The sequence below is a fragment of the Panthera leo genome, chromosome B4 (assembly GCF_018350215.1).
Source record: "Panthera leo isolate Ple1 chromosome B4, P.leo_Ple1_pat1.1, whole genome shotgun sequence".
Classification (NCBI taxonomy): Eukaryota; Metazoa; Chordata; class Mammalia; order Carnivora; family Felidae; genus Panthera; species Panthera leo.
The window spans coordinates 76,843,243-76,866,225 of record NC_056685.1 but is presented as its reverse complement, the minus strand read 5'-3'; the positions used below and the strand labels follow the sequence as shown (position 1 = coordinate 76,866,225).

The window sequence follows — 22,983 nt, the reverse complement described above, 5'->3', positions numbered from 1 at the left end:
TTAAAAAGATAATTACTAAGCTGATGGGACAATAAACATAGTAACAGTGAAGTCTAACCTGTCTCCTAACTCCCTCAAATTTTTACTACACTGAATTAAAAAAAAAAAAAAGTCTCTACTTATGATGAAATTTTCTTGGGCCAATACTACTCAAAAACAAGTAAGTGTGCAACCAACTGAGTTTTGTGACATTTGTGAAAGTGGTGAAATACTACCAAGTTCAGTTAGTAAAATTCTCATCCAGTCCATAATTTACATTTTTGTAAAACTGCCTATGGAACTATTAGACTGCCACCCACTGATGTCTATCTTCAAAATTCATAATCTCCAAATATTTCTAATCCCCTTCAATGCATAAAAAATTGATTCGTTTATTTAAATATCAATAAAATTTCTTTATTTCCAACCTTTATTATTCTTTAGGAAGAGTTAAGTTCATAGATTTACTTTCCCAAGTATAAAAACAGCAGTCTGGGTCACAAGTAGCAAAAAAAAAAAAAAAAAAAAAAATTTGTTCTACCTGACAGGAACCTTTAAGGTCACCACCCCAAATCCCTCATTTTAATCTGAATTTTCATGATTATTGACCAGGCTGACTTTCTCTATTTTAGTCATCTTCACTTCCTTTACTTTCTTTTTTTTTAATGACTAGTATGTCACTGCCTTTTTCCTTTTACTATTTTTTGTATGTGTGATTTACGTATTCAGAATATAAATTACAGTAACTATAAAAAATGATAATAATGGCTAATCTTAGATTTGTTGTGCATGCCAAGTACTGCTCTGAGCTCTCCATATACTAACCCAATCCTCACAACAATCCAAGGTCATAGAGTTAGCAAGTAAAAAGCTGAAATATATGAGCCTGTATTCTAGAGCCAAGCTGCCTCAAATCCAGGCAGCTTGGCTCTAGAGTACAGGCTCATATATTCTACATTGTTTCTAAATAATGCAAATATTCTTCCCATTCTGCAATTTTCCTTTCAATTTGTTATTTTTGACATATAGTTCATACTTTTAAATAGAAGTTCTATCTAGTGACAGTTTCTTTTCTAATTTCACTGTTTCTAAATTTAGGAAGTCTTCATTCTGGACAGTTAATAGTGAATGACTCTGGGCAAAAAGATTACTAATATGCGAAATTTGTTAGGTGACAAGAATCTAAAACTGTTTTAAATGGCCAGTAAATACCACATAACAGTTACTAATTAATTCTCCCCATCTCTAACTTATTAACTTGGCAATTTAGTGTGTAGCTCTGTGGTTTAGTGGTTTTGAAACAGGGGCTCTGAAATCAGAGTGAGATCAAATCAGATACGGTCATTTAAAGAGCCCACATGTCCTTAGGCAACTTATTTCACCATACTAAGGCTCAGTTACTTTATCTATAAAACAGAGATAACAAAACCTTAGGCTTTAAGTAACCATAAAGTACACTGCACAGCATGTGGTAAAACCTAATTATTAAATAAATGCTATTATACATACATTACTATTTTATTAAAGGGTCTATTTCTGGATATACTGTTTCATTCAAAACTTATTTTATTATTGTACCTATTTTATTATTATACTACACCATCTTTACAGTTACAACTTTGTTTTATGTTTGTTAGCTACTCCAATTAGTCTTGACTCCTATTTTTCTTCTTCATTCCTAAATTTATTCTTTCAGATGAATCAAGTTCCCAAAAGAGCCTATTTATACTTTAACTTTGAAAATACACCATTCTTCCAGTGTTTCAGAATTTACAAAACAAAAATTTAACGTATACACAGTGATTGATATGAGGCCAATGACTTATACTTTGCTTGTTTACCTCCTCCACTTTAAACAGTTAAAGAACACTTAGCTTTAACAATGCTTAATAATACCTCTATAGGTGTTGTTTCAGGAATCTCTCTAAGAATCACAATACAACGCTTATGACTTGGTCTCACTTTCTCGCCCTTCTCATCAACTTGTACCATGGGAGAAGCTGCAATTTAAAAAAATATTTTATTCTTAAATGACAAGAAGAGATATTAAGAATGTCATTAAAAACTATTTATTTCTATTTCCAAGTGAATAAATTAGCAGAGGTTAAGAAATTATGTTGTAGAACCAAAGATTACAGTTAACAAAGATTACAAAAAACACTGTCAAGTGTTATTCTTTCAACAAATACAGAGTACTTACTTTGTGTCTTGGCACTGCATTGGGGTTGAAAAACTTTCAGGAGCATACAATACATAGCTACACGGTAATTACCCTGTGTACAGTTACCAAATTCTGTATTTCTGGAGATAATGAAATCAGTGTATTTGCATTCCACTCTTGTAATCAGATTATAGTACTGCATTCTGATGTGAAGAAATTCTTCTTAAAATCTAAGAAGCACTTAAACCAAGAATTATACTCAAATAATTGTAACTTTTCCTTGATGTTAACATATTTATTCTTACATACTATTACAGACACTTAGAAGCCATCCCTTAGATGCTGATTTTGAGGAAATATTTAATGAAGATAATACCACATAGCCCAAACTTTTATTTGTAGTCTCTTCAGAGAGATAATATGCCATATTTCTCTGAACAGGTAAGCAGTCAGTATAAAACAGAACAGGGAAGAAGTGTTGGGTGGAAGTACTAGGTTCCCTTAGAGGTGGAGGATTCTGCTGGTCTCTCAGCTGACTTTCTTCGGATGAGAAGACTGGCTCATCTTAAGAAACCATCGCACAAACCAATCAGAGATTTCATAAATGTATTTAGCCCTCTGAGAATGGAAATCCTCTATTCCGATATAAGTCTACTATTGGACTTGGTATATTTAACTTTTAAACATTTTTAACAATATATTTCATATAAAAGTGAAGACCTGCCTTTATTCAGGCAAGTAGTTAAAACTTTGGTAAGAGAGGTTACCAAGAAATACTGATAGAAGACACAAACACTATTAAAAATGCTTATAACCTGGGGCGCCTGTGTGGCTCAGTTGGTTAGGCGACTGACTTCGGCTCAGGTCATGATCTCACAGTTTGTGAGTTCAAGCCCCGTGTCGAGCTCTGTATTGACAGCTCAGAGCCTGGAGACTGCTTCAGATTCTGTGTCTCCCCCTCTCTCTACCCCTCCCCTGCTCATGCTCTGTGTCTCTCAATAATAAATAAATGTTAAAAAAAATTAAAAATAAATAAAAATAAAAATGCTTAGAACCTGAAATTCTTTATTAAACTTTAGAGTACTATTTATCAAACTATAATTTTTAGTTTAGTTTAGCAATTCTTTCAACAGCCTGTGAAATCAATTTAGAAAAAAAAAGGGGAGTTAACTACAAGCATTTAGTATTAATCTGCATAATTAACATTTCAGTTGCGTATGGGTATGTGGTGTGTGTACTGGGCTCTAATGTAAAATGTACTACTTGGGTTCAAAAGTTTGAAACAGATTGTTTAGAAGGTGTGACAATGATACAAATAACTTTCTGATAGCCCAGAAAAGTGAGATATAATTGCTTACATAGAAAACCTTGGATTGCAAGTAACTTGTTCTGCAAGTGTTCCACAAGGCGAGTAAACATTTCTAATAAATTTTAACTTGATAAACAAGCGACGCCTTGCAATACAAGTAGTACGTGACGCCAAATGTCACATGATCACAACTGAGGCAATAGTTCTTGAAATTCGCTTTTATATACAAGTGCTTTGGATTACAAACATGGTTCTGGAATGAATTATGCTCGCAAACCAACGTGTAAGTGGGTATTAAGACAAACAACCAAGGTATAGAAATGATATAGAAGCTAAATACCAAGTCAGTAAAAATAAATTATTGGAACAGAATAACAAAAAATAAGGAGTTAACAATTCCCTGCCTGATGAGCAGAGCTTACTGTATGGAATTGTCAAATCATGATGCTGTATACCTGAAACTAATATAACATTGTATGTCAATTACAATTAAAAAAAATAAAAATAAATGGCAAATGGGCGCCTCGGTGGCTCAGTCGGTTGTGTCCAAATCTTGGTTTTGGCTCAGGTCATGATCTCACAGTTTGAGTTTGAGGGGCATCTGGGTGGCTCATTTGGCTAAGGGTCCAACTTTGGCTCAGGTCATGATCTCGTGGTTTGTGGGTTTAAGCCACATATCAGGCTCTGTGCAGACAGCTCAGAGCCTGGAGCCTGCTTCAGATTCTGTGTCTCCCTCTCTCTCAGCCCCTCCCCACTCTCTCACTTTCTGTCAAAAAAATAAAATAAAAAACGTTAGAAAAAAAAAGAATAGTTCATGAGTTTGAGCCCCATGTCGGCCTCTGCACTGACGGTGTGGAGCCTGCTTGGGATTCTTTGTCTCCCTCTCTCTGTGCCTTTCCTCGGCTTATACACTTTTTATCTCAAAAATAAACAAACATTAAAATAAAGTAAGTAAATAAATGGCAAACAAACACAAAACCAAAAAACCCTGCATAACCAGAAATCAAAAGAATATTCAGCCTTTTGACTTTAAAAATTAAGCTAAAAGGTATGATTTACATACATCTTAATACTTCAAGAATTAGATCAGGGTCTGTGGTCAGCTTTTTTATTTCTTCCATGTTGGCAACTGTCCAAATTGGGATGAACTGATCACTGTCCATTTGAGATATCAGGTAAAGATCCTTTGATAAATTTTCTCTGAAAGAAATAAACAGAAGAGTCCTATAAAACAATTCTTAAAAGGCACCTGAAAAGGTGCCTTATTCATTTTTGTCACTTAGTCTAGGAAAACAAAATCATGCCATCAGAAAACAATACAGTGAACTATAAAAACACATAATATACAACAGGATACTCTAACAACTTCCAGAAAGTTTCTGAATCCCCAAATACATCAGGCCAATAGTTCTGAAAAAGTTTTGAACTTTATAGAATTATATTGACATGGAAAGAGGCTTAATATTAAATTGAAAAGTATATTACAAAATATTACATACAGTGTAGTTCCATCTTATAAACACTTTATCACTGATGTTAGAATATTCATATGAGAAAAATTATAGCTTTAACCATGGGTTGGACTGTAAAGGATTTAAAATTTCTAAATGTTCCCATTTATGTTTGATTTTTTAATTTAAATTTCAGTAATAAATTTAAAACTAAAACATTTAAAAGATTCTTTAAAATACATTTAAAAAGATATAAACACTCCTATCTTAGACATAAAACCTTATGTAACAAAATGAAGTAAAATCAAACTCATGCTGTCTTCTTCACATCAGATCTTTGAAGTAGTTTGGTTATAAATAGATAGAAGTCTCTACTTAAAAGCCACCTTTTCTCAATGACCCTATTTAAAACAGAAATCATCCAAGCACTCGATTCCCCTTCCCTTACTTACAGTGCTCTAATTTTCTTCCATAGCACTTATCACTTAACATACTTCTAAGCTGTTTATTTATTATGTTTGTCTCCTCCAGCCAGAATACAGGTTCCATGAAGGATCTCTGTCATTCAAAATGTTTTTTTTTTTTAAAGATTTTATTTTTAAGCAACCTCTACACCCAATACAGGGCTAGAACTCACAACCCAAGGTCAAGAGTCACATGTCTACTGATCACCAGCCAGGTGCTCCCAAAATGTATTTCAATGCTCTACTGCCTGGCAAAGAGTAGGATCAAACGCCTTTATCTTCAAGTTTTATTAAAATAAAGTAGTAATTACTACTACTGGCTAACAGGTTATTTGGGGGGCAAAAAAGAATAGAGAAGATATCAGTAAAGGTTAAACTCACTTTAGCATAAAAGGAGAAACACAGTAATAGCACCTTCATCAAGATATTCTTTAAGAACTTAAAAATAAGACAACTATAAACAGAATATTTATACAACTAAGGCGTTGTATCCTAAATCAATTCTGAACTTCAGCATGTCTGTTCTTAATAAATCTTGTGTCAAACTCTTAAAGAAACTCTATCTTGTCAAAAGTCAAATTAATAGATATAAATCCCATATATGATTTGACTACTCATGAGTAGTAATACCCAATATGTATTAATAACAATTCTGCTGAGCTACAAATGTCAATCGCACAGCCGGTTTGAATGGTATCAGAGTTCTGAGTAGGACGTGGTAGATCATGCCAAGCCAGAGCTCCTACTGCAACAACTAAAAAAGACTAGCTAAATTATAAAACCATGCTTTTGGAGATAAGAGAGAGAAGCTACAATGACAAAATGATATTCCAGAAAGATGTTCTTTCATTCCTGAGGGAATTTGCAGATCTGGGACCAGGGGGAAACCAGCAGAGCTTTAGGCAGTTGCACAGGACTGGCACTATGAATTAGAAACTAAAGGAGCTCCTAACATGCAGATTTCCCTCCATATGATGTTTTCGAGTTCTAAGGAGGAAGATGGGAGACTGGGAGCCCGGCTGAAAAGGCACTGTAATATCTCTGTGGTTTTGTGCAAGTTCCAGTGGAAGGAGGAACTTGCATCAAACAAGACAGGTCTCCCCCATAAGACATTTGCCAGGTTTGGAAGCTTACGGGACAAGAGACTAAAGAGCTAATCTCAAACCTCTCAAGAACAGACTGAATCTTCCTTGGTGTTTTAGGACTGAAGGTAACAGGAAAAGGACAACTTCTGAATCAAAAGGCTGAAAAGGTCATGCCTAAGGAACAGAGATAAATCAGAGGTAGACGGGAGTCTAATTAAAGCGGCTGAGAGACACCTGGGTGTCGGCTAGACATCTGACTCTTGATTTCAGCTCAGATCAAGATCTCATGGTCGTCGAGATGGAGCCCCACAGTGCACTCTGTGCTGACAAGGTGGAGCCTGCTTGGGATTCTCCACCCCTCTCTCTCTGTCCCTCTTCTGCTTGTGCAATACATTAAAAAAAAAAAAAAAAAAAAAGTGGCTGCTCAGCACTAACCTAGCTCAACTCCTGACTGGATTGAAGGTATCAATCTGCTTCTGCCTACCTGAAGAAAAACTCAAGTCTTGTCTAGAGGGGAAAATTACGTAACTTACAACTCCTAGCTTTTTTAATATGTCCAGTATATAATCAAAATTTATAAGACATGCAAAAAGGCAGGGAATTATGACAGGGAAGCATGAGAAAAACTCAGAAACATAAGCAGATACACAAACTATCCAGTTAGTAGGTGAAGATGTTTAAATAACTATTACAGGGGCGCCTGGGTGGCTCAGTCGGTTAAGCATCCGACTTCGGCTCAGGTCACGATCTCACAGTTTGTGAGTTCGAGCCCCTCGTTGGGCTCTGTGTTGACAGCTCAGAGCCTGGAGCCGGCTTTAGATTCTATGTCTCCTTCTCTCTCTGCCCCTCCCCAACTTGTGCTCTGTCTCTCTATGTCTCTCAAAAAACAAATAAATGTTAAATAAATAAATAAATAATACAAGTATATTACAGAAAATGAATTGTAAGCACAAATGACTAGAGAAAAGACAGAAGGCTCTTGCTTTTATTCTTTTATCCTGTACTAGACTATAAAGGCAAAGAGTAAAAAGGAGGGGAAAAGAAAGGAGCTATTTAGGATAAAGAATCAATTAAACGTGAGTCAAGAGTATAAAAAAGTCTATGATAAAATCCAGGTTTCTAGCTTGAAAAACTGGTTTACTTGGTCCTACCTCTCACGATATACAGGATAAATAGAAAACATTACATTTGCATGCATAGCCAAACTTCTGTTTATTTTGAAAAGGGCAGTTTTACATACTAAAGTTTTATGACATCTAAGCTGTAGATATACCTACATAATTATCTGTAAATAAGACATCTTGAAACGTCTGCCTGAAAGAACTCCTTATCTAATAGAAGGTACTGGTAACATAAATTCTATGCCCATCCACCTATCTTGCTAAAAGTAACTCTATGATCAAAGGTTACAAGAGCCAACTACTAAAAAATATAAATTAAGAGATAACCCACTTTTTTGAGAACCCTAAACCTGAATATGTTCATAGGAAAAGTATCTAATATCCTACCCAAAAGTAATCCAATCCAGTAATTTAATTATCTTCCTACTAAGACTAGATCCTTTTTGCATATCCAATTAGAGATTACATCTTTAAACCTAGTTAAGAAATATATTAAAGAATAATACCAAAATACATCACTGAAGGGAATTAAAACCACCATTCTTCCACTCTATTTCATGGGTATTTTACATCTACTAACCGAACAATGCAAAAAGTGAGAAATATCAATTAAAAACAAATGAATACTGTACCGGGAGAAACAGAATTCTAATTGTTTCTTCAGACATTCTTTTAGGTCTTCTGTAGAAATTGCTGAACTGCTTTCTCCTGAAGGTAGAAAACAGAGGAAAAAGTTAATATCAAATTACCGTAGGTGGTAAATATTACAAATTGTTGACTCAGAATAAGTTACAAAGTATGTACAAATTAAAATTCATGACAAAACTATTATTTTTAAAATTCAATTAGCACAAAGTCTAATTTCTTTCCACCTATCTATTCTATCTTTAGATAAATTTCAGATCAGTTTAAAATTTTATCAAGAAATGAACAAAGCACCATGAATACTAAAAATACTTGGCTTTCTGTAAAATACTACCCTAAATACTTTTAAAATGTGATACTACTTATTCCTTTAACGAAAGCTCAAAGAACAAAAGTAACAGTAATCTAAATTTGAAGGAACTAGATAAATAAATTGAAATATATGTATATATCTCTCCACATCTGTATTATTGATACTAAATCTGATGTTATTTATACTTCTTAAACTTCTATCTCTTAATACTCTTTTCTTTTCATTTCTTAATTTTAGAGCACTTTATCTTCCTAGGAATATTTAACGTTTATTTATTTTTGAGACAGAGAGAGACAAAGCATGAACGGGGGAGGGTCAGAGAGAGGGAGACACAGAATCTGAAACAGGCTCCAGGCTCTGAGCTGTCAGCACAGAGCCCGACGCGGGGCTCGAACTCACGGACTGTGAGATCATGACCTGAGCCGAAGTCGGACACTTAACCGACCAAGCCACCCAGGCGCCCCCTAGGAATATTTAAAACACTCAAACAGCCAAAGTTTCAGATCAACTCTAACAACCTTCTATGATTATATTATTTAAACCCAGAACAAGACTTTTCTTCCCCCCCCCAGGACTCAAGCCTGGAAAACCATCACTCTTTCATTAGAATCTTAAACAAAACATTACACACTCAAAGCATGTAATTTGTCCTCTTCTTAAAAAGCATTAGTGATTAGGCTAATTTCCTTTAAATGTACAGACAACAGAATGTGCATAAAGATAAATAAATTCTGTGCATGATTTTACCACTACCTTGTCTTATTACTCAAAATTCAAAGTAGTATTAGATATTAGATTAACGTCATTAAAGATGAATATAAGGGGCACTTGGGTGGCTCAGTCAGTTAAGCGTCCGACACTTCATCTCTGCTCAGGTCGTGATCTCACAGTTCCTTATTTCGAGCCCCACATGGGGCTCCACAATGAAAGCCTGAGGCCTGCTTGGGATTCTCTCTCTCTCTCTCTCTCTCTCTCTCTGCTCCTCCCCTGCTCATACTCTGTCTCTCTCGCAAAAGTAAATAAGACATTAAAAAAAATTTAAAAAAAAAGAAGCATTCTATTTCCATGTATATGCAATCTAATACAAAATCCAACCACCCAAGTGTGCTAAATAAGCAAGAACTTCATTTAACTTTTCAATGTCATTACAGCAAACCTATTAAAATACCAACTGGTTGCCACATTACTTAAACCAACTCTATGTTTAAAGTACCCAGTGGTTAAGTATATTATGACCACAGGTAGGGAGGAGAACCTACCACCTTAAATAATTATATGGAAATACCACCCATGCTACTTCAGGAATCAACTTACAAGCTGACAAAACTTAGAAATCTAGTCCAAATGTTTACAATAAATAAGGAAATTGAGGACAAAGGTTTGTACACCTTGACTGAAGTCAAAGAACTAAAGCAGCAATAGAAGAGAGTATTCCCTATTACATGTATTTTCCAAAGAGATCCTTTAAGTCAGAAAGATTGTTAGGTAGTTGGGGTCTATGGTCCATTTTTAGTTTCTTTTAAATCTCATCCATTTTAAATTCAGGCAACTACTAACCCATGCTAGTTTTATAAATGTGAAAAAACATGTTTCACAAGTTGAACTGCAGAAGAACCATGTTTTTAATACTGTGATTTTCTCAAAATTAATCCCTGCAATTTCACATTTATAAATGCATTTCACACTGACAGAAGTAATGGGAAAATTGACAGAACTTGCACTGATCCCAACTAATAGATCAAGAAACTTGGGACTCTGAAAAATTATAATTAGGGTCTATTTTCACTATATTGACTATTTTTCCCTTTTATCTTTAATTTCACACTCTCCTAAACAGGATCTTTTCTCTAAACATTCTTTTGAATTACAATTTTCAGGACACCTGGGTGGCTCAGCTGCTTAAGTATCTGACTTCCCCTCAGGTCATGATCTCACGGCTTCTGAGTTCAAGCTTCACTTCGGACTCTGCGCTGACAGCTCAGAGCCTGGAGCTTGCTTCTGATCATGTCTCCCTCTCTCTCTGCCCCTCCCCAGTTCATGCTCTCTCTCTCTCCTCAAAAAAACAAACTTTAAAAAATAAATAAATTACAATCTTCATGTTTGCCCTTTTGAAAACAGTATTTATAAAAATCATCTAACATTTTATTACCATACAGTTCTTTTCAAATAAAGCAGACTGATCCATGCCATAGGTTTATTAGAACAATAATAAAGAAACTGTAAGGGGAAAAAAACACTAGTTTACCAAATGTTCATTTTACCAATACAAGCATAAAGTTTACCAGGAACGTCATATATTTGGTAACTCAGATCTTCTGGCCCTAAAATCATTCCATCAGTTGATTCTTCAATGCCTATAGTATTTCTGGTGGTTTCACAAGATGAATACATTACTTCGTATTCCTTACACATATCATCTGAAAGCTCTGTATTACCTGTATTAAAAAATATATAATGAAAGTAAATAGAAATTCAATAAATCCTATCTTTAGGAACTCTGGGCACTATGTCTTTTATAGTAAGATTTTAAAGAATTCTACCAGTTGGGCAATGTCCGCATGGTTTTAGTAAGAATTCTCTTCCCAAAGGAGATAAGTTTTGACCCTTATGGATAAGCTAAAATGATTAACAATAGTTTAAACTCATATAGCACTATTTATGTATCAGACAGCTACATGCATTTAATTCATTTAATTCTCAGAAAATCCTATGCCAAAAGTTAATTATTATTACTGTTTTACAGATGAAGGAAACAAGCACAGAGAAGTCATTTACCCAAAGTCAAACAGTGAGTAAATAGCATTGCCAATGATGGTATATCAAAATTAATTTATAAATACCATATTATAAGTGGGTTAAATGCTAGACCCAAAGACACAGCTACTATTTGAAACTAGTGATAACCCATTCATACTAAAAATAAGAACTGTGTACAAACTTCCTATTAAACATTTATAAATATATTTAATCAAATAATCAAAAGATGTACCCCAAAGTTCTATAAACTGGTTTGACCATATATTTAACCAAAATGTGATTTGTTCTGATGAAATATTTAGGACTTACCCTCAGGATGAGACCCTGATGTTGCTGCTGTTTCATGCCAAGAGCTTTCAGTTCCATGAGTTACTGGAGTGGCATCAGTATTTCCAGAAGGAATTTCTTGCCATACTTTGGCATTAGGATTTAAACCGGTTCCTTTAGATGTTACCTGCTAAATAATCAAAAGATCTATTTGTAAATTTTAAAAGTCAGTGTATTAAAATTACAATTTTAGATAATGGACTTGTCTATTTTTAATCTTTATTTTTGAGAGAGAGAAAGACAAGAGTGTGGGTGGGGGAGGGGCAGAGAGAGAGGGAGACACAGAATCTGAAGCAGGCTCTAGGCTCTGAGCTGTCAGCACAGAGACCGATGCGGGGCTCAAACTCAAGAACTATGAGATCATGACCTGAGCCGAAGTCAGATGCTTAACCGACTGAGCCACACAGTCACCTCTTTAATGGACTTTTCTATTACTTAAATGTGAAGGAAACCCCAATCATATTAAGTAATTTAATAATAAATATTAAATAATACTTTAAAGTATTGGGCTCAACTTGACAATAAATCTTTTTAAGTAGATTAACTTGAATGTGTATGTATAAAATTTAGCTACCTATACAATAAAAAATATATCTCTATAAACAATTAATACAGAAATGTTGCTTTACCCCAATCTACTTGCATTTGTCATAAAATTTATTCAAACTATTCACCTATCTTTGGCTTATTTTTATGTATTTAGAGCAAATATTTTAGGTACCTAGAAGGATTTTCCAAAGTATATAATTCTTATTGCCATCTACACTGTGATACAGACCTTTGACTCTAAACAATTCTAACATTTAGAAATTTTTCCCACGTCAAAAACAGCAATGTGGGGTGTCTGGCTGGCTGAGTCAGTAGAGCATGCAATTCTTGATCCTGAAGTTGTGTGTTTGAGCCTGCACACTGGGTGCAGACATTACTTAAAATCTTGGGGCTGTGAGTGGCTCAGTTGGTTAACTGTCAGACTCTTGATTTTGCCTCAGGTCAAGATCTCACATTTCATGACAAAATTGCAACAACAAAAAACTAAAAATAGGGGAGCCTGGGTGGTTCAGTGAGTTGAGTGTCCAACTTTGACTTGGATCATGATCTCTCAGTTTGTGAGTTTGAGCCCCGCATTGGACTCTTTGCTATCAGCACGGGGCCTGCTTTGGATCCTCTCCCCTTCCCCCTTTCTGCCCCTTCTTCACTCATGCTCTTTCTCAAAACTAATGATTAAAAACAAAAAAGACTAAGAAAATTCTAGAAAAGATATACATATATACCCACAAGTAGGAAAATAAAGTACCACTTAACACCTATTAGATTAGCAAAGTACTTAAAAATAATTCCCACATTAGCATAAAATTTGCAAACTCATTCTTTACTGGAGACTATATAAGACTATATAAAATGGTGCACTCATATTCTATTAGCATTATTTGTAAGAGCCAACAAACAGAAATAACCCAGTCAAAAAAACCAGGAACAAGGGAAATTATGATACACTTTCTAGGTAAAGTATTGCACAGCCATTCAAAATTATAAAGATACACGACCATATTTTATAAAAGGGGTACTACTAAATCAAAGAAAAAATTGCTGTATATTAAAACTGTGACATCAAATACTATTAAGATGTATCCCATTTGCCAGAGAAGTTTACAGTGTGCAACAATGTGCATCCTAGGGTTGACCAAATATGACAATGTCAAAATGGAAAATGCATTCACAAAATGAAGTGAAAAAAACCCACAACCACAATAACAAAAGCAAACATGTTAAGCAATTCTGGAGGAATTAGTACTTATATCAGTGTCTCCCTTTTACAGATAACCTATTAAATGAGAAATCATATATCCAACTAAAGACATACAGAGACTAAGTATGAAGTTAATATTAACAACAAATGATTACAACTCACAGATTATTACAACTGCAAAAAGTGCATAAACATAGACGTGGGCTAGAGAGGAACACAATCTGCTACAATACTCTGATCAAGGGTTTTTTTTCCCTTATAAAGCATTCCATTAAAATATTACCTTAAATTCGAATCATAAAAAATATAAAACTTAAAAAACATTTTTCAAATAAGAGCATAAATGTTATAGTGCCTAGTACATTAACATCAAAGACTATTTTACACGTCTTGTGCCTGTATGTATATATGTAATATATCCCATTATTTTTTATACCAGTCAATATTTATTAAAGTTACATAAATGCTGATGAAAATCTTTGAACATCATTCTTTCCTTCTCCACCAAAGACATCATTCAGAAAAAAAAATTTTTTTTGTAGTAAACTCTTTAAGTTGTGGTTTCCCTGAAAATATTTTCTTAAATGTTTATTTATTTTTGAGGGGGGCAGGAGGGAGAAGGGGCAGAGAGCTTCGGAGACAGAATCTGAAGCAGGCTCGAGGCTCTGAACTGCCAGCACAGAGCCCAACACAGGGCTTAAACCCATGAACCACAATATCATGACCTGAGCCGAAGTCGGATGTCCAACAGACTTGAGCCACCCAGGCACCCCTCCCTGAAAATATTTTTACCCTCTACCTCTGCTATAGAAAGAATTTTTTTTTTTTTTTTTTTTTTTTTTTTTTTTTTGGTGAAAAGAATTCTTACTAGGCACACATTCCCTTTCAGGTTATTAAAGATATCCCCACTGCCTTCTGTTTTGTACTGTTACTGATCAGAAACCAGCTATTAGTCTAGCTATCATTCCTAATCTCTCTTTGCTCAATTTTTGTCAGTGCTGATTTCCAGTTTTACAATCATCAGTCTAAGTGTGAAATTCTTTATTTAATCTACTTAGGATTCACTGTGCTCTTTTGAAATCTGATGCATCAACTCTGTAAATTCCCAGGTATAGCTCTTCAAACTTTGCCTCTCCACCACCTACCTGCTCTATTACTTCCTTCTGGAATGCCAATAAAATATTTTGTACTTTCTCATACTATGTTCCACCTCTCTTTGTATCATTGTCTTTCCTATTTTCCATTTCCTTGTCTTTCAAGAAATTACATCCTGAGCAATTTATATTTCTTCCATTTCATCAATTCTCTCTTCATCTACTTCTAAAATGAACTTAACTTTTCCAATAAGTTTATAAGTTCTTTTTATAACTTTCATTTCTTGAAGTTCTTTTTGGTTCTTTTATCAAATCTGATGTTTTGTTTCCTGATCATCTTTTCAGTATCTTCCTTCCTTTAAGCATATTATTCTAATTTTATAGTCTGAACTTGATAAATTCACTATCTGCAATCTTTGAGGGTTTGATTTTGTGATCTGTTGTTTCTGCTAAATCATGCTCATTATGACTTACGTGCTTTATGATTTTATATTGTAAGTCCATTTTCCTTGGAACTTTATTTGTGGGAATTTTGAGCATTATGTTTAAAATATGCTCTTTAGGGGCGCCTGGGTGGCTCAGTCGGTTGAGTGTCCGCCTTTGACTCAGGTCAAGATCTCACAGCTCTTGAGTTCAAGCCCCATGTCGGCTCTGTGCTGACAGCTCAGAGCCTGGAGCCTGCGTTAGATTCTGTCTCCCTCTCTCTGCCCCTCCCCCGCTCATGCTCTCTCAAAAATAAACATTAAAAAAAAATTTTAAATATGCTCTTTAGGAGAGGACTTGTTTTCCCTCTGTTAGATGACTGCACAGTTTATAAAACTACCAATCTGGTATTCCTTTAATTTTCAACATGATTTTTTGGGTAACAACTTGTGTGAATTTTAGCTCTACTTTGCAAAAAGAACATCTGTGGTTAGAATTACTAGGGAATACCTCTGCCTCACCAATCCAGAGTCACAGCTAAACCTGACAAGTTTCCTTTTCTCTGGGAAAGCTCACTCTCCCCCGGCCCTCCCCCCCCCCTTTTTTTTTTTTTTTACCATGTGTCCTGTCTCTAAGCACTGCCAATTAAAACCAAAGCTCTGGGCCAGTAAGAACCAACAGATGCATTAAGAGTAGCTCTACAGGGGCGCCTGGGTGGCTCAGTCGGTTAAGCGTCCGACTTCAGCTCAGGTCACGATCTCACGGTATGTGAGTTCGAGCCCCGCGCCGGGCTCTGTGCTGACTGCTCAGAGCCTGGAGCCTGTTTCAGATTCTGTGTCTCCCTCTCTCTCTGACCCTCCCCCGTTCATGCTCTGTCTCAAAAATAAATAAACGTTTAAAAAAAAAAAAAAGTAGCTCTACATTTATGACCTGCTTACCTCTTTGGATGAGTACTTTTTAATTATTTTTGGTCTGAAGACTTCATTTGCTTTCTTGCCAACTTAAAGCACTGCTTTAAAAAAAAAAAAACTTTTGGGGCGCCTGGGTGGCTCAGTCGGTTAAGCATCCGACTTCAGCTCAGGTCACGATCTCGCGGTCCGCGAGTTCGAGCCCCGCGTCCAGCTCTGGGCTGATGGCTCAGAGCCTGGAGCCTGCTTCTGATTCTGTGTCTCCCTCTGTCTCTGCCCCTCCCCCGTTCACACTCTGTCTCAAAAATAAATAAACGTTAAAAAAATAATAAAAAATTAAAAAAAAACTTTTTTAGGGGTGTCTGGGTGGCTCAGTCAGTTAAGTGTCCAACTCTTTTTAATTTTTTATTATTATGTTTATTTTGAGAGAGAGAGGGGGAGAGAGTGACAGAGTGCAAGTGGGGGAGGGGCAGAGAGAGAGAGAGAGAGACACAGAATCCGAAGCAAGCCTCCAGGCTTTGAGCTGTCAGCACAGAGCCCAAAGCAAGCCTCGAACCTAGGAGTGTGAGATCATGACCTGAGTCAAAGACGCTCAACCGACTAAGCCACCCAGGCGCCCCAAGTGTCCAACTCTTGATTTCAACTCAGGTCATGACTGAGCCCCTGATTGGGCTCTGTGCTCATAGGGCGGAGCCTGCTTAGGAGTCTCTCTCTAGCTCTCTGCCCTTCCCCCACTCGCACACTTGTACTCTTTCTCAAAATACACAAACTTAGAAAAAAAAAATTCAAAAAAATATTTCAACCAATATTGTCAGTTTTTTCCAGAACATCTAGTTTATAATATTTCTTAAAAAAAAAAAGTATCAATATTGTCTTCATGAAGCTAAATTGAGAGTCATTCCAACATCTGAAAGACAAGTGTGGTATAACAACAAAAAAATTAACTTTATTCTGCCATCCAGTAATTATGCAATTACTGGCCCCAGTTTCTTCATTTTATTCACTTATTTATTTTTTAATTTTTTAAAATGTTTATTTATTTTTGAGAGAGAGTGAGAGAGACAGAGCATGAGTGGGGCAGGGGCAGAGAGAGAGAAGGGGAGACACAGAATCCAAAACAGGCTCCAGGCTCTGAGCTGTCAGCACAGAGCCTGACGTGGGGCTCGAACTCACACACCACGAGATCATGACCTGAACTGAAGGTGGATGCTTAACTGACTGAGCCATCCAGGAGTCCCTCCAGCTTCTTCATTTTTAAAGACATAATGTCTACTCTACCATAACTCCTTATAGTTTCTACAAATCTTGGGCACCTGACTTCATTTCTTTGGTCATTACTTCTTCTTTCCCTCTTATTATTTGCACACACCTCTATTTTGCTAACCACAATAATAGTTTATTTACATATGTGTTCTAAAGCAAAGCACTGGGCTCGAGAAAGGGAAAAACTAGGTCTTCCTGTTCCAGGGAAAATGTACAAAGGACAAACAGGAATAGTTAACTGCAAGGTATCATTTTTACCTATTGAAGTACTTAATGTCATTTTGACAAGTATAAAAGGAAGCAAACGGTTCATTGCTGTAATTCATACAGTTTTTCTTTTTTTTTTTTAAATTTTTTTTTTTTAACGTTTATTTATTTTTGAGACGGAGAGAGACAGAGCATGAACGGGGGAGGGGCAGAGAGAGAGGGAGACACAGAATCGGAAGGAGGCTCCAGGCTCTGAGCCATCAGCCCAGAGCCCAACGCGGGGCTCGAACTCACGGGGCCCCTGGGCCCCGAGATCGTGACCTGAGCCGAAGTCGGATGCCCAACCGACTGAGCCACCCAGGCGCCCCATTTCATACAGTTTTTCTAAGAGTTAGCAATGTTTATCAAAAGCCTTAAAAGTATACATTCTTTTAAAAATAGAATTACCATATGATCCAGTAATTTCACTATTGGGTCTTTACCCAAAGAAAATGAAAACACTATTTTGAAAGATGTATGCACTCCTAGGTTTACTGCAGCTATCTGCAATAAATTTCTTAAGCTACCTTGTCTGTGATATTGTTATAGTAGCTCAAATGGACTAAGACACCAACCACAGAGGATCTGTTCAATAACTGTAGTCCAGCCATATAAAGACTATCCCAGAGCCTTAAAATCATATTGTATGTAAAACTGGTGAAATATGAGTAAGTTCTGTGGACTGTAACAATATCAATTTGCTGGCCATTTATATAGTTATGGCAAGGTGTTACTATTCGGAGAAACTGAGCATAAAAGTACATGACACCACCCTGTACGGTTTTTGGGCAACTTGTGAATCCATAATTATTCCAAAATAAAATTTTTATAAATGGGGGGAAATATTGTAGAAGGCAGTGAAAATGTTCACAGAAACTTAGAATAAAAAACAAGCTGCTACCTTATGAAAGAAACTTTGAATTGTGTGAAATAATGCACAAGCACAGAAAACACTAGAGAGACTAAAAGTCAATGTTATAAGTGGTTATCTCTGAGCAGTAGCATTTTTATTCTCATTTTTGTGCTTTTCTGGATTTTCCTACAATTAACATCTACTACTTTTACAATCAATAAATAGATAATGAAACATCTAACATCCAAAATAAAAGACACATCAACTGGGAAAATCATCCTAGGCAAGTGACATAAAAGACTATTGTCTTCAAAGAAAGTAAGAAAAGTATAAACAAGCAAAAAGACAATTCACAGCTAATAAACATGGAAGAACATTCAATCACACTAGTCACTGAAGATATGCAAAATGAATCAATTATTTCATTTTATTTATTTATTTATTTATTTTTAACGTTTATTTATTTTTGAGACAGAGAGAGACAGAGCATGAACAGGGGAGGGGCAGAGAGAGAGGGAGACACAGAATGGGAAGCAGGCTCCAGGCTCTGAGCCATCAGCCCAGAGCCCGACGCGGGGCTCGAACTCACGGACCATGAGATCGTGACCTGAGCTGAAGTCGGATGCTTAACCGACTGAGCCACCCAGGTGCCCCACAATTATTTCATTTTAATCCAAATGGTGAATTTTTATAAATTGGGATGCCCGATGCTGACAAAGATACAGTAAACTGGGCAAGAGTAAAAACTGTCCTAAGACTTTTGGGAAGCAATTTGTCAATACTGATACAAAAAACTTTTAAAATGTTCACTCTTTGACCTACTGCAGTGGATTTTAACATAAAGGCTTTATATACAAGAGTGTCCTATATAGAATTACTCCACATAAAGAAAAATTGGAAACTGAAAACGTCCAACAAAAGAAGTTGTTGTGTTTTTCTAGGATAAAGTTTTTAAAACACAGTAATGAATCTGACAAGGCAGATAACTGCAACAACGACTTATTTTCTCATTTTAATTCTTGATAACCATGTTTGGTTAACTTTGTCTAAAGAATTCCATCAAAATCCTTTTCTTCCACAGAACCAGAAGCCCCTGAGCTACACAGTCACATAAAACATCTATCAAAGGATATAAACTGTACAACTGGACTTGGAAACTATCTGCCAAAATCACCACAAAAACATCCAAATTGTCAGTCCATAAAACTGACAGAAAAATCACCACCTCTATTTCTAAGCAATATATGTCATCACCAAATAAGCCAAAAGTGGTCTTCATTATTGGTCCATTTTATGCCATTTTATTTATCCTATGTGGGTGGGAAGAGATAAAAATGAAGGGAAAAATGAGAGACATCAAGTTCATGGCAAAAATGATACCTTCCGCTCATATAAGCAGTTTTAAGGTAACAGGAGTCCGAAACAGTCATCATGAATGTGGTGATTTTACAATTAACCCTACAAATACTGAAAAATAAAGTATATAAACTGATTAAATTTGCTTCAAGCAAGTCAATCATCCAGGTTTAATTTTATATCCAATATTGAGAAGACCACTAAATTACAAGTACTTAAAAAAAAAAAGACACAAAACACCTGTCATTTCATCCAATACAAACTTCAGGGTCCTACTAGAAGATGCTTAGGGGTATTTCATGAAAAATAAAAATGGAAAATTAAACTGGAAATTTTTCACCCATTCTGACAGAGAAGAACAACAACTAACATTTAATTTAGTTTAATTAATTAATTTAAATTAATTTAAATTAATTAATTTAGAACACTCAATTTATCTTCATTAACAACTTCAGTTAAATATTTTTATCATACACATTTTGCAGATAAGAAAAAAGTTATTTTACCTAAAAGTAATCTGCCCAGGGGCACCTGGGTGCCTCAGTCGGTTGAGCATCCGACTTCGGCTCAGGTCGTGATCTCGCGGTTTGTGGGTTCGGGCCCCCGCGTCGCATTGGGCTCTGTGCTGACAGCTTGGAGCCTAGAGCCTGCTTTGGATTCTGTGTCTCCCTCTCTCTCTGCCCCTTCCCTGCTCATACTCTGCCTCTGTCTGTCTCTCAAAAATAAATAAATGTTAAAAAAAATTTTTTTTTTAAAGTAATCTGCCCAATGTTGCAAAGCGAATAAAGCAGAGGCAGGATTTCACCTCAGCAGTAGGGAGAGTCTGCCAATACATTTTTACAGTGGCTCTTAGCCACTACACTACAGTTAGTTACCTCAGAGAAAACTTTAAGACAACCAGTTATATACTACCTAAGGAATATAATAGACCTCCTCACCAAGCCAAATGATCCCTGGTTTAGTTCTGCCTAGACTAGCTAATAACCCAGAAAATATGGATACACCACCAGCTTAATAGAGTTCTGAGGGCAGAAGTCAATGCAGCTCTGCACTAATTTCTACCTCAGGATCAAGGTAATTTTCTATCCTAGGGCCACAGTTAATTTTTGGTAAAAAAAAAAAAAAAAAAGTAATATTCATGGCAGTTTATGCAATAAAATTTACCCTCTATCACAAAGCACTTTTCTTTACCTGAATTATTTTGTCAGCAAGCTCCACAATGGTGGTGACTTTGTGTAAGGTAAACCAGTCAACTGCTCTCTAGCACCTTGAACAATGATTAGCACACAGGAGGCCAACAAACAACATTTGCTAAATGAATCGATGGATGAATAAATGCTGAACAAGTGTTTCTCAAATTCTGTGCATAAGAATCCAGGGATCTTGCATTTTATAATGCACTTTTTTTTTTTTTTACATAATTTAAATAGGCCTAGACATACTGAGCCATTTTACTTCAAATTGTCATCTGATCAAGCCAATGGTTAACTACACAAATGAAATTTTAAAAATCCCCCAACTTCAAATATCAATATTAAATATCGAAATAACCCTTTTCAGGGGCACCTGGGTGGCTCAAGTCAGTTAACAGTCCGACTTCAGCTCAGGTCATGATCTCACAGTTCGTGGGTTCAAGCCCCACATGGGGCTCTGTGCTGACAGCTCAGAGCCTGGAGCCTGCTTGGGATTCTGTGTCTCCCTCTCTTTCTGCTCCTACCCCCACTTGTGCTCTCTCTATCTCTCTCTCAAAAATAAATAAACATTGGGGCGCCTGGGTGGCGCAGTCGGTTAAGCGTCCGACTTCAGCCAGCTCACGATCTCGCGGTCTGTGAGTTCGAGCCCCATGTCAGGCTCTGGGCTGATGGCTCGGAGCCTGGAGCCTGTTTCTGATTCTGTGTCTCCCTCTCTCTCTGCTCCTCCCCCGTTCATGCTCTGTCTCTCTCTGTCCCAAAAATAAATAAAAAACGTTGAAAAAAAAAATTTTTTTAAATAAAAAAAAAAATAAACATTAAAAATTTTTTAAATTAAAAATAAAAAATAATCCTTTTCAAAAACGTGTAAAGTCAGCAGTCTGTTATTTTCAAATGAAAATGACCAGAAAACTGAAATGAGAGTTTTTCATAAGTATATATGAAAGCAACAGCTCATGTGTAATGTTTATTATATACCAGATACTACTCTAAGTACTTTACATTAACTGTCAATCTTAATAACCTTATGTGATATGTTAACATTATACTCATATATTAGTACTATCCTCAATTTATACGTAAGAAAACGGATAAACAGAGGTGAAACAACCTGCTTAAGGTCATACAACTAGAAAGGGGCAGAGCCTGAACAGCAGCCTGTCCCCAGTGCACTGTTCTTAACCACTTGTTTACGCAACCTTGTAGATAAATGTATCTTATTATTATTAATGACTGCCCTATTTTTTCCTTTGCTTAGCTCAAAAGGCTAGAATAATCCTGTATTTCTCTTACCTTGCTTAACAGCAAATTTTTGTAAATCCTACAAATTTACATTTCTCATAGCCAATTCAACAACAAATATTTTAGTACCAACTTACGTGCACTGTGGTAGTGATGGGGGGGGGGGAACTGCCAATAAGCACACAGTGAATTCCTTGTCTCTTCTGAAAAATTAAAAGTTATCATACAAATCAGGACGTTTTTGAGAATGAAACAGGGTGGCACATTTGTTCCAGAAAACAGGTGTACGTTATAACTACTTAGGGCAAAATGGGAGATGTGATCACACTACCTATTTTATAGTTTCCAAAACTAATAGGATGAAATACTGGCCAACTACGTACAACACAAACCCTGGATTACTCCTGACTTTTCTGCTTTGACACAGAAAATGCTTTTCTCTTGCCTCAGTAATATATAAACCAAACCAAACCCAACTCCTCATCCTCGGAGTCTGGCTTTAAGTCTACAGTTCATATCCTACCTCTAGAAATATTCACCTGAAGTACCCCCCTCTGTCTTTGGTTTAGGTAGAGCCAGTCATTTATAAATAAAGAGATATTTCCTGAACTAAAGTTTGGCTTAAAAATGTGGCTCTGTTACAACTTAACAGACAAGAAAAGAGACATGAGCATATGACATTCAAAAGTTTCTTTTCCTTACATTTACCTATACTTGTACATTAGAAAAAAATTTCTTTCTAAAAGAGGAAATACAAATCACCTATTTGCATTTTATCATTTGTATTCCTTTAAATTTTGCATATAAATGAATCTGTATTTTAATATACTGCAAACCTCATTCTTGTTTTAAGACTTTTACCTGCCTAATTAAAAGTATACTCTTAAACCATAAAAAATTTAAAATAAGATAATTACTCTGTTTGGCTTACCCAGAATCAGTGTAAATTAGTAACAAGGCCGAATTAGAACTCAAAAAGGTATCTCTCTTTTTTTTTTTTAAAGGTATATATCTCTTTTTTCTTTTAATGTTTATTTACTTCTGAGAGA

At 35.8% G+C, this 22,983-nt stretch overlaps 1 protein-coding gene across 13 annotated transcripts in view; it reads right to left on the bottom strand.

Moving 5' to 3' along the window:
• The window catches only part of LARP4 (La ribonucleoprotein 4), a 66,268-nt gene that overhangs the window by 33,179 nt on the left and 10,106 nt on the right, over positions 1-22,983 (bottom strand). For 8 of the 13 annotated variants that reach the window (XM_042946501.1, XM_042946502.1, XM_042946503.1 and 5 more), the window contains 5 exons: positions 11,595-11,742; positions 10,790-10,963; positions 8,203-8,278; positions 4,513-4,649; positions 1,876-1,979 (listed from right to left, as the gene is read on the bottom strand). In XM_042946501.1, coding sequence (XP_042802435.1) covers positions 1,876-1,979; positions 4,513-4,649; positions 8,203-8,278; positions 10,790-10,963; positions 11,595-11,742 — 639 coding nt within the window. Of the gene's footprint in view, positions 1-1,875; positions 1,980-4,512; positions 4,650-8,202; positions 8,279-10,789; positions 10,964-11,594; positions 11,743-22,071; positions 22,133-22,983 lie in introns of those variants that run through there. The other 5 variants (XM_042946506.1, XM_042946500.1, XM_042946512.1 and 2 more) reach the window with 3 other exon arrangements.